Raw genomic sequence first — 12,615 nt, forward strand, 5'->3', positions numbered from 1 at the left:
AATTTTACTGCTTAGGTTAGTGTTCCAAATGAGCACTTCTCACGCCCTAGTAGTTTTGATGACAGCCTTTGGATTCTAGGAGGAAAATGAAGCAATCCGGTCGTGCGACTCAAATCAAATTTGGGGGTTTTACGTGCCAAACCAACGACGGGCATCTGGCACGCCCCAGCGGAGGACCAAGGATTAATTTCGACCACCTGGGGATCTTTTGACGTGCAATCGAAAGCTCGATTACCAAGCTGCCTTCTCCGCAATAAACCTCCATCAGATTGCAGGCACCTCGGCCGGGATTCGAACCCGCCACATGGGGATCCGTAGGCCGGCACTCTCGCCTCGGAGCCACCGAGGCGGCTTCGTCGTGTGACTGAATGTGACGTAGGTGCACTGGCTTTGGTTTGACTACGATCATGTGATCATAGTTATGGTCACGTGATATCGTAGATAATAGGTCACGTGATTTAGAGGATTCCGTTCATGGCTACGAGCGACTTCACACACATGCAGGGAGGGGGGTTGCGTGGTCTCTAGGTCAACGCAATTTATTCTGCATCCCTGTAGCCCGCATACACGTCAGCAGGGTACCTGCCCCTAATTGTCTTGACCACACAGGATGGCAGGGGCCGCCTATTCTTCTTTCCCAAGCGGCTCCACAGCCACAGGGCACACTGCCTGTAGGCTGCAAATCTGTGGTGCCTGGAACAATGACAGAGATTGGATGTAAGAAGCAAAGCCTATCACTCTGTTGGCAAATTCTACACTTGTTTTCATTTCTCTAGGCATGTAATCATACTCTGCTTTTCTGTTACGTCCACTCCAGCTATCACATAGCAGAATCCCTATTTGGCAGTCCATGTCGGATGGGCTAGACATGGAAGCCAAATTGAAGTGAACTGCTGTAAATTCATTCTAAATGCTCCAGAGTTAAAAAAAAACAAAAAAAAAAACTATAGGCCTTGGTTCTCCTAACGCACCTCCAACTCCAATCGACACAACTACCAGTTATACACCGGAATTAACAAGGAAGGAATATCTGTTGCGTGGTCATGATACATAAAATAAGTTCACAGGGTCCAAGTTCATAATTGTAGATAATATCTGTCATTGGTGTTGGTGACGAATATTGCATCGCTGTGTTTTGGGAAGGACACATGAAAATTATGTGCACTGGCCAGAGGGAATGGGAGCCATTCATCCAGAACAGTGGAAAGCTCCCCATATGATGTTTAATTTGGGACAAAACAGTGCAGTTCGTAAGCCTGTGAAGTAGTGGTGTGCAAATATTGGTTCGAATCAAATAGTGCACTGTCGTTTCTAGCATCAACAGCGCAAAAAGAGCCGGTTGCATCGGCTTCCCTTTGCAGCGCGAAGGTTATGGCAAACATACTATTCAATTTGAACCAATATTCGCACACACCTACTGCAAAGGTTTCCTGCACACAAGTGCCAGGGAATGTGAACTCATCAGAGAACGTCCCAATTTAACATTTTCTAAAGTGCTGCTGGCACTGCCGAAGCTTGGCATTGGTACTGGTGATTAGGGATTTGAGAATAGCAGCCTGGCCATGAGTGTTCTATGAAGCTCGCACAGAACAGCTTTGGTGTAAACATACGAGCTGAAGTGCTCATGCAATACTGGACTGGCTCCAGCAGTTGTGATTTCATGTCTCTCCGACACAATCCGTGTCAATATCCGAACATGTCATTCTGACAGCTTCCATTTGCCATGACAGCTGCTACCACCCCCATGTGTTTATTGGTCCTGAATACCTTAGGGCTCAGGGCACCGCAATCATTTGCTATTTGGTCATATACGCATCTGCAAGACACATATATCAACATTTTTTCCGGTTTTAGACTGCGATATGTCTTCCATTATGCTGTGTTGATTTAGAGGTGACACTACTATCATCAGAGTAGTGGGGATACATATGAGTACCCCCAGGCCTCCCCATTCTTGCACGAGAAACTTTGAATTTCAGTGTTTATTTCAATGAATAGTGTTGTTAGAAAAATATTTTAACGAAAAATGATGCGATACTGTTTGGTGACCTATTCCAATCTCGAATCCTTTCTGTCATACTCACCCATGTGGGCACTGCAACATCATCTGTTAAAAAAAAAGCATGGATCTCGACGACGACAGCCTGCTTCTGAATAAGCTGTCCAGACATGGCACTCCTAAAAAACTATCCCAGCATAGCGTGCAAAGAATGCCACACCAGCGGTGCAAGTGTTGCTGGCACCACAAGGAGCATGTCGAGATGATCATCCACCGGCTTCAGGGTGTCTGGCATCTGCATCCAAAAATAGTGTAAATCAAGACCCAGACACCCAATAATTATCACCCCACCTTGAGATTTTGGCTTTTCAACTAGATCTGGGGATTAAGGGATCGAAGCTAGGAAGGATTGGAGGGCAGGACGCCTTGACACGTCTCTGACTGGGGCGTTTACTGCCCTATATACCTCCCATGGACCAAAAGCCGTCCCAAAGTGGCAACAAATTATGTTACGGGAGCCAAAGTGTCATGCTGTCAGATGCCGGCAAAGTTACGACAGAGAAAACGAGCAGATGCAAGTGTGGCTGTTGTCGTGGCGTCCCCCCTTGTGACAATCAAGTGAGCACAAACTATTGTGCAGCTCTTTTCACAGCAAATTAGGCAGCTGCCATACGCACATGGACTCTTCTGGCACCGCCAAAATTCTTGACGTGGCAGATTTTTATAAAAAAAGTAAGCAAACGTTAAACAACGCATTGCAAGCGTCCCGGCTGGTGCCTTTGTTGCAATGATGTTCACATGCACGTAAGGGCAACTTCGGCAGGCTTGCAGTTACACGTGCTTCGTCGCGCGGGCGGAGACAACGGCTGTTTGACCGAAACCGAAACCATGCCACTCCGCGCTCCTTCGCAAACTGCATGGTTCCCAAAATAGTATGCAAAATGTAACTGTCCAGCATACGACAATAAACAGTCCAGCGACTTGTGCTTGCCAGGCCGGCAGGCGAGGTACAGGCTAAACACACAGAAAAAAAGAACCTGAGCGTATTGATGCAAGACACTGCGAATCAAGGTCAAAAAAGTTCTTGGAGCGCTTCGTGAAACGACTGAACTCGAGACAAACAAGCACGCTGTGCGGGTTCAGCGTGCAGACATTGCCTTCTTTGCTTTAGCTCACTTCTCTTCACCAACTTTCTTTTGCGGCAGATTTTTCACGTACCGGGGTCCCTCTCGAAAGAAAGCCCATCAGGAAAAACCTAAGTAATCAAAACTTCGCCTAGCAGTCATTGAATTAGAGAGGGATTTTTATAGCAGCGTATGATTTAAACAAGAGCAGGAATGTCGATGCGTTTCAGTTTAGTAAGCGCCATATCTGCAGCCACGTGGGGACGGCAACACACGACGTCGCGCGAGCGCTTCAGCTCAAAAAGTAACTCCCGCCGCGCAAAAACGTGGTTTTGTCTCACAGCATGACGGCATGTTTGGCACCCGATACACTGACGTCTGAGAGTCCGCACACGCCCGTGTCTACCGCTAAAAAAAAAAAAAAAAAAAACGCGAGACGAGATTCCTGAGACGACGAGTGCACGAAACGCGAGACGTCGGGAAAAATCATGCAAGACCAAATAGACGATTACTACAGGGTACTTTGTGTCGGGTGGCGTCTTGTGCGACCTAGCTTACGCATGCTCAATTACGGTTCTCAGTTTCGTTTCGTTTTTGAAAGGCGACCAAAATTGCTTCTTTGGCGCAGGCTTGGCACGGATTAGCCATATTTCGGTGAAATGTAGCAGGATGTAGCAAAGTTAGCCCCTTGGTGCAGTTTGGCGCAGCAATCACATCACTGCACTGTTTATAAGTGTGTCTCACCCACGCCTGGACAGATGCCTCCGAGTCATCAATGTCCGCAAAGACATCCTCGCGTGGCTTTCTGAATACGGAGGGCATTATGCTCATTGACTGCATGTAACCGGCCACCACCATCAACATCGCCCCGTATGTGGCTGCCCTCAGGTGATTGCGCGATTCACAAGAAGCTGCCAGGGAAAGGGGCGGCAGGTACGCTCTTGCAGCATGGCAATGCCCATCCCTACATTCACCGTACTCCCTCGGCCTAGCCCGCAGTGACCATCAGCCATTCAGCACCATGAAAAAACCACCTATGAGGACCCTATTTCATGGACACTGGTGAACTCGAAGCGGCTGTCCAGGCGTGGGTGCGAAGCACTCCCAAAGAGTGGTCCCGGAACGGAACGGAAAGGCTGCCACACTACTAAAACCAGTGCGTTCGTCTCCAGGGGGACTACGTTGAGGAGGTCGACACACCTACCGACCCCTAAGTGGACAATATCTGCGGAAAAATAAATCGTAAATCAGTATGGTACGCCCCCCATATGGCTGCACTGCCTTGACAATTATAGTATGGGAAGGAGGAAATTTTTTTATTTTTTTGAGTGCATGGCCTGCAGCGGCATAGCCAGAAATTTGTTTCAGGGGGGTGTTTTACATTGCTGGTGTGTGTGTGGGGGGGGGGGGGGAGGGGGGATACTTTGCATCGCTGGGCGAATGGAAGGTTTCTAGTTCGCATTGCCATTGCATTGTAAACGGTGCACGAACCAGAGCAATGAGCCTTCAATGACTGCCTTTTTGTGTAGTTTTTTGACCAAAAATAATGCAAACACCGTCTAAAGCCCCTTCTGACAATTTGGATACTGGAGTAAAGAATATGACTTTTGCCGATAGGGTTGGAATATGTCTCCACTTGCCTTCTAGAGGAAAGACGTAGTGGCATCCATGGACTCAACAGCAATCTGTGCCTATGTCATCGTTCTCAAGTTTTTGATTGTTTTGACCAGAGAACATTGCACTCGCTTGGGACACCCAAAAATTGAAAGGATGCATTATCGAAATGCCAAAAATAAAAAATGCTGAAAGAACAAACCGCCGAAATCTCTATTAGCCGAATCACCCGGTACCAGAGACCAAACAATTCCAAAATATTATGTTCAACACGAACCTACAGGGTTCTAGATTGAGAAAGTGGAAGAAACATTTGTTCTGCCAGAGGAATTCTTTGTTTGTTGAATATGATCTAATAGTTTGTGCGTATTTCCCAAAGAAAGCTAAGGATGTTGAGCTTGTCCCAGTTGCCCAAAGCGGCTGTCAGGCTCTCTTCTCGCATGCTTTGCTTCTTGTGTGGTAGATGGCGAGGTTCTAATCTGATTTCTGCCTCGATATCGTCTTCGAGCGCAGCTTGCACATTTTTCATGCTCCTAATTTTGCAGAAGACACTTCCATGATTCCAACACACTGGTGCAGCTAGCATCTGCCAATACCGTACCAAATATGGCGATCAGATATGTACGCATTCTCACCTTTCGGCGTTTTGCTGTTCGGCATTTTATTTTTCGACGTTTCAATGTTCGGCCTTTACATCTTGATTTTCGTCATTTTGATATCGGCCCCCGTTTTGATGGGCTTGAAGGTCACACGCAGAGACTAGACCAGGTAAAAGGACGAGGATGTCTGAGCTGAAGGTGCCAACTGTACTGTCGACGTTGACAGTGCACTTGAAGCAGTTGGTGTTTGTTTCTTCTCAAAAAGATTGCCCAGCATCAACTTAGCTGGCATAGCTAAGCTCATTTTTAAGATAGCAACAAGGCATTGATGCATGCAAGATAAAGTAGGTGTATGCAGTTTTTTGAACTCTTAGCTCTGAGAAACAAAGTGACTGGAGCATCCTTCCCCAACACGGTTGCGAATTACTGCGTCAATATCATAACTTCGTGCTTATTTATTTGTTGCTTCGAAAGTGTTGTTCTGTAGTATAGTGCTGGTCCAGTCCATGAAGCTAGCAGGAAAGAATCTGGAAACAGTAATTCTTCGTTTTTCCGAACTTGGGAAAATGCAAAAGCTACGGCATCAGCAAGCCAATCGGGGCGTGTAAGAACAATGCATGTGACAACGTAATGTCTTAGTGTACTCCTCCTGTGGAATCTTGGCACGTGCTTAGCTCCGTCGCTCAGACTGGCCCACAAGGGCAGTAGCTTTCACCCTTTGTTGAGTTATGCTAAGACAGAAAAGCAAGGAAACTGCATGAGACGAATACAATCTCGAGAGTGAGTTAATCTTCGCCTCTCGTTGACAAAGTAGGACTTTCAAGCCTTTGCGGCCACCTGCTCTCTGCGAGCTTGTAGAGGGGCTTCAGGCGCTAATTCGGCTCTGTTCAGAGACACCATTTGAGCAAGCTGCGAGCCAGACTTGGGTTTCTGACACGGACTGCGTTATCTTTGTCGTTTGCGCCAAAGCCAAACGTGTGGGATATCCACTGCTCTCTTGAGAGACAGAGAAAGAGAGAGAGAGGGAACCTTTATTAGTTACACCATAGTCCGGTGCTTGATTGGGGCCACCAGTGCTCACCCGGTACAGCATGGACATGCTGTACCAGTAGGAGCAGTAGTGTATCAACGAGTTGAAGCTGGGGGGGGGGGGGGTGAGCCAGCCTGCCTAGTCAGAGGGTCGAGAAGGGTGAAAAAGAGGGAGGTAAGGGAGCATTGGGCATGGGGACAACGCCAAAGCATATGTACATCCAAGGTGTCGCCTTCTATTGCTCTCGACGAGGCGAGGCCGTCTCGACAAGAGACGAGGCCATGTGACTGTCATATATTTCATAGTGCTATTGTTGCATAACATTGCATCTAAACAGAGCAAGAAAATGACATATCTAAACTGATAACCGCAAATGCAAGGAAAAATAGCTCTCCATGATCTGGCCTAACGGGAAGAAGTGTAACGCTCGAAGAGGGCGGTCTCATCAGAACAGTTCGTTTAGAACATATAAGAATATGTGTAGTTTATAGTGGGACAGCAGTTGGAAGTGTTCGTGTTTATGTATTGAACAAATGACTGGGTGGTAACTAGGCAGGCTGCTTCTCGTTTAGTCTCTTGAAAGCCTCCCTGGAGCGCTATATTGCGCCTGGACAGTGGGGGTTATGATTAATTTCACTATCGGCAACACAAACAATTCATCGACCGCTTCCCAGGATGGTGCTAAACGTTCATCTAGCCTAACAACAAGTTATTACAAGTACGTATGTACGCTGTGAATCGGACAGTGAACGTAGTTGCCGAGGGCACGGTCCTCACCGAGACATGGTGAGTTTGCTCACGCGCAAAGCATGACATCGTACTCACTCGCTGGCACTTGCGCCCATCCCTTGCTGCCCGTAGTGCCGCATGTTAAGGTAGGCCAACCTCAACACCTCAGGGTTGAGGCACAGGGCCTCGAGTCCGGGTGGCCCGTTACGCAGCCCTGCCGGCCCTGCTGCTTCCGTGCGACGGCCGGGTATTCGCGGCAGCAGACGCACTCGACGACGGTCTCCATCGGCGCGCAGGAACCACATAGACACCTTCGCAGAAAACACGCATCAATTACCCATTAAAGCGGGGTATAATGGAGCGCACCACGTACCAGTCCGTGTTCCCAAGCCGCCCGGTTCCATCATCGGGTGCGTCTTCCAGCTCTTGCGGACTCGCTTCACCGCGGCGCGGCCGTTCGTCGTTGCCACAGTCGGTGCCCGCGGCGCTGCGTTCGTCGACGTCGCGCATCGGGGTCGAATCATAGGATATGGCACCCATGTCAGCTGTCCGTTCCAGGATTTTGAGCTCTAGAGACGTTAGGTCCGAAAGGTCCATAGCGCGACCGTGCGATGCGACGAACGACGAATGCTGAGCACAAAGTCCGGGCAACTTTGGTCCGGGCCCCTTGACGACGGTCCGCGCGTGTCCGCGTGTTGGAGAGATTCCTCCGCGGGTCGGCGGTCGGTGACGCGCAGTGACACTGGAATCCTTCGATTGCCATTGGCTGATGCGTAAAGAGATGCCCCTCCCGTTTTCCGGGGTCATCTCAGAAAGGGGGGCGTGCCGGGGACTTTGATAGCAATTTTAATAGGGAAATCCGCCGCGCATGACTGTAATTTTACGATTTTTAGGATCTTAGGACCCATAGATTGAGTTACCGCCATATATAGACCATCGCAGAACGCTCCGGAGGGCCCCTTTAAGACCGTCATCGTTCATTTTTCCATGTTTCATTACAGGAAATTGTAAGTTATCAGTTCTGCATTTCGACGTTTACACTTGCAGACAATTGATGTTACCGCTTCTTTTAGGTGGAATCGAAGTTTCCATTTCAACTTCTATACTTTCACACAGTTGATGTTACTACCCTTGTTTTAGAGAAATTCAAGTTGAACCTCGCAGGCGGCAAGAAGTCTCCTAGCGATCACAATGCCTCCCTTTGTTCAACAAACTGATACTTGACTAGGGCTGCTATACTCCAGACAAAGTGAGAGTCAGCAGTGACTATCTTTCGGAGAGTCGCTCATACACTCCCATGACTTTTTTGCGATAGGAGTCGGGGGACTCTTCATAAAAGGAGGGTCCTCACAACTCTTGTTACAGAGTCACGGGGATTACCAGGAAGGAGCCGTGTGACTCTTTTTTTCCGTAGGATAAGAGTCGCAGCTGACTACTTCACCTGGAGTCGCCCATACACTACCATGACTCTAGTGTGATGAGAGTCGCAGGACTCTTCTTTAAATAAGAGTCAAGTGACTCTACAAACTGGAGTCGTGGAGGAGTCAAATCTGTAGCGCGCAAAGGAGTCGTGGCGACTCTCTCTAAAAAAAGAGTCGAGGGACTCTACAAACTGGAGTCGATTCTGCGGCGCGCCAATACCCCACAAAGAGAGTCATAGCGACTCTTTTTTTTTTTAAGAGTGTACTGGAAGCTACATACTCGGTGAACCAGCCGATAGTCAGTCTTGCATCGCCTAATAAGCCCTTTGCTTGTACAGATGTGCAGAGAGGACATGAGGCAATAAAAGCTTAACCCACCAACCACATGGCCTCTATCGCCCTGTCAGTGTAGGGGTGAACGGAGCGTAGGGGCGGCAGAGTTGGTGGGGTCTACCGAGTGCATCTGGCATAGCAGCTCGGTAGTGGTGAGTTACTAGGACACTTCTCACGCGGCATACCACTTTCGTGCTGGTGGCCACAAACCTTTCACGTCGCCTTGCAGTAGCCACTGCACAGTTAGCTGATACGAGCATGATTTCTTTGTGCGAGAGCTCAAAATTGACCATTTTGTTGTTCTCATAGGCAAATAAAAATAATGCCTAGACATGACCCTCAAAATGTAAAACTTGTGAAGTATATTTGTAAAAAAAAAAAAAAAAGCCATTTTGGAAACCAAATTTTAAGTTCCCACCGAACTGGGCGATGTCAAGGGGCGAGCAGTGAACTCCATGCCGTTTTGTCCTCTCTCAATATATTTTTTTCTCCGCTGCTGCCGAGCGAGGGTAAAGAGTGGAGACACAACTTGAACATGTCAGTCGCACTTTCGGGGTCCTATTTATCCAAAGAAGCAAGTTCTTCATGTAGTGGTCGCTATTTGTCCAGCTAGTGGCGCCCTCTTAGTGTAGAGGGGCGTGCGTGTTCTTTAGAAGAAGTAAAGGGGAGTTCTTCACGAGCAGCCGTCTGTGTCGGTTGTCTTTTACTGAGCTCCGCCTCACAGGGTTTGAGAGGTAGGCTCTGAATCCTACATGGTGTCAGAAGTGGGATATGGCAAGCTCTGATAGCTCAACCGATTCCACACCATGGAGGGGCATCGCTTTACGCCAGCCTGACAGCTTCGACTTTTCGAACGCGGAACTGTGGCCCTCCTGGCTATCGCAGTATGAAGACTACGCCTTTACATCGGGTCTTTCCTCGGCACCTCAAGATGTTCAGGTACGTCTGCTACTCTACTGCATGGGATCGGAGGCCCGACGCTTGCTGCAGTCCTTTTCGCTGTCCGCCGAGGCGCCATACAACGCCGTGGTACGGTGTTTCACCGAGCACTTCGTCCACCCCGTCAACGAAGTATACGAATCGTCGCGTTTCCATCGGCGGGTCCAACAAGCGGAGGAAACCGTAGATGCGTTCTACGCGGAGCTGATGCGTGTAGTAAAGCGCTGTAACTATGGCACCCCGGAGGTCGAGGAACGTCTTGTCAGGGATCGTTTTGTCGTCGGTCTTCGGGACTCTCGGCTGTCTGACCGTCTTGGACGTAACCCGAAGCTCACGCTCAAAGACGCGTGGGTACAAGCGCGCCAAGCCGAAGACGCCGACAAAGAAAAGGCAACCAAGGCAGGCACGGGTCAATCTGAAACTCCAGGAGGTCAAGGTGTCAATCTTGACGCGACCAAGCTCGCAGGTCGTCTCAAGCGGCGCGGCACTAAGCCTAACGCCACCAACGCTGCTCACGACCAGTCGTCTCGCGTCTCTACGGGCAGGCCGGGTTCTTGTTTATTCTGCGGACGTTCACCTCATCCTCGTGAGGACTGTCCCGCACGCAAATCGAAGTGTAACTTTTGCCGTAAGTAAGGCCACTTCGCAGAGGTCTGTCTCTCCCGCATGAAAAAGCAAGCCAAAGTAGGCACTCTACAGCTTTCTGTAGTCGACGCCGGAGAGAAGGCTAAGTACATTGACGTCACCGTGAACAACTATACAGCGTCCTTCAAAGTGGACTCGGGAGCCGAGGTGACGGCTGTTCCAGATGATTTCCCTCGGATTCCCAAGCGTTTGTCAAAGGTGGAAAACGCCATTCATGGACCGGGCAACCACCCACTTAAAGTGCTGGGTTATTTCTCATCGACGCTGTGGTGGAGCGGCAGATCTTCCAAGCAGCAGGTGTATGTCATCCAGTCTCTCGGTACTCCTTTGCTGGGCTTCTCTGCCATACAGGACCTTCAGGTCATCAAGTTCCTCGATTCTGCAGCCAAGGCTGCAGTCAACCCAGGCTTCACTGAGCTCTTCACAGGTCTGGGTACGCTACCCGACGAGTACACGATCCGGCTAGAATCCAAAGCCACTCCTTTCTCGTTGACTGTACCTCGTCGTATACCCATCCCCTTACGAGAGGTCGTGAGGACGGAACTGGAGAAGCTCGAGCGACAGGGCGTCATTCGTCGGGTTGAAGGCCCCACCCCATGGTGTGCAGGAATAGTCGTCGTCCCGAAGGCTTCTGGTGGTCAACGTCTCTGCGTTGACCTTACGGAGCTCAACAAGGTAGTCCTTCGAGAACGGCACATGCTCCCTACGGTGGACCAAGTTCTCTGACTTCTGGGAGAAGCGACTGTTTACTCCAAGTTGGACGCAAATTCCGGATTTCACCAGGTGAAACTTGCCAAGGAAAGTCAGGGGTACACCACTTTCATTACTCCCTTTGGCCGCTTCTGCTTCTGTCGTCTGCCTTTTGGACTTACGTCGGCACCAGAGTACTTTCAGAAGCAGATGGCGCGCATACTGGAAGGACAGGTCGGGTGCGTCAACATGATTGACGACATTCTTGTCTTTGGACGGACGCGCGAAGAACATGACGCGCGGCTCAACCAGGTACTTTCCCGACTATCGAAGGCCGGCATCACTCTCAACGAAGGCAAGTGCATGTTCGGAGTGTCCGAAGTCAGCTTCCTTGGAGTCGTCGTATCAGCAGAAGGTGTGAAGACGGATCCTAGCAAGATTCAGGCTGTCCAGGCGATGGAAAGGCCTGAGGATGTTGCAGGAGTCCGAAGGCTACTTGGCATGGTAAACCATGTTGCGCGTTTCGTGCCGCACATCTCCGAAGTCACCGCTCCTCTCCGAGCACTTTTGTCGAAGAGCAACGTATGGGCCTGGGGTCCTGAGCAGGCGGCTGCATTTCTACGGGTGAAGAACCTCTTGAGTTCAGACTGCTGTCTCGCCAAGTACAACCCACTGTACCCCACAACAGTTTCGGCAGATGCCAGCTCCTTCGGCATCGGTGCCGTACTCCTTCAAGGCCAACCTTCGGGAGAAAGGAGGGCGGTGGCCTTCGCATCTAGGGCCATGACCCCGGCAGAGATGCGCTATAGCCAAACAGAGAAGGAGGCTTTGGCAACGATGTGGGCTGTACGACGTTTTGACGAGTTCGTACGTGGTTTGCAGCTCATTGTGGAGACCGACCATATGCCCCTGGTATCTCTCTTCGGCAAGATGGAGTTAGACATGTTGCCTCCTCGCATCCAACGCCTTCGTCTAAAGCTGATGCAGTACCAATTTCGCATGCTGTATGTGCCGGGGAAACTACTGGCAACAGCGGACACACTCTCCAGAGCTCCCCAGAGAATGGGGTCTGAAGACAAGGGCAAGGACTCCCTTGACACATTTGCAATTGCAGCACTGGAAGACACGTCTGTTGACTTTCCACTCCTCCCCGAGGAAGTGCAAGCTGCGCAACAGTCTGACGGAGAGTGCTGTGCACTCAAACGGTATTGCGAGGTTGGATGGCCGACGAAGCACAAGCTGCCCGTCAATTTGTCCAGGTATTGGTCTGTCCGAGGAGAGCTGTCGCTGTGCAAAGGAATTCTCCTCAAGGGCCCGAGGCTCCTCATACCGGCCGACTTAAGACAGGCAATACTGAGGCTCATACATGAAGGTCACCAAGGAATTGTCAAGTGCAAGGCCAGAGCTCGTGACTCTGTCTGGTGGCCGGGCATCAATGCACAGATCACTTCCCTGGTGAGCGGCTGTGAGCAGTGTGCCAAGACAAGAGTGC

The 12,615-nt window shown here is 49.9% G+C and overlaps 1 protein-coding gene across 1 annotated transcript in view; it reads right to left on the reverse strand.

Annotated features, from left to right (window-relative positions):
• Positions 1 to 1,683: 1,683 nt before the first annotated feature.
• Positions 1,684 to 12,615, reverse strand: part of LOC115324540 — a 66,322-nt gene continuing 55,390 nt past the window's right edge. Inside the window, exon 2 of the mRNA XM_042292928.1 lies at positions 1,684 to 1,816. Within this exon, the coding sequence (XP_042148862.1) occupies positions 1,684 to 1,816 (133 nt within the window). The remainder of the gene's footprint in view (positions 1,817 to 12,615) is intronic.

This window comes from Ixodes scapularis, unplaced genomic scaffold (assembly GCF_016920785.2).
Source record: "Ixodes scapularis isolate PalLabHiFi unplaced genomic scaffold, ASM1692078v2 PGA_scaffold3__209_contigs__length_174095766, whole genome shotgun sequence".
NCBI classification, from domain to species: Eukaryota; Metazoa; Arthropoda; class Arachnida; order Ixodida; family Ixodidae; genus Ixodes; species Ixodes scapularis.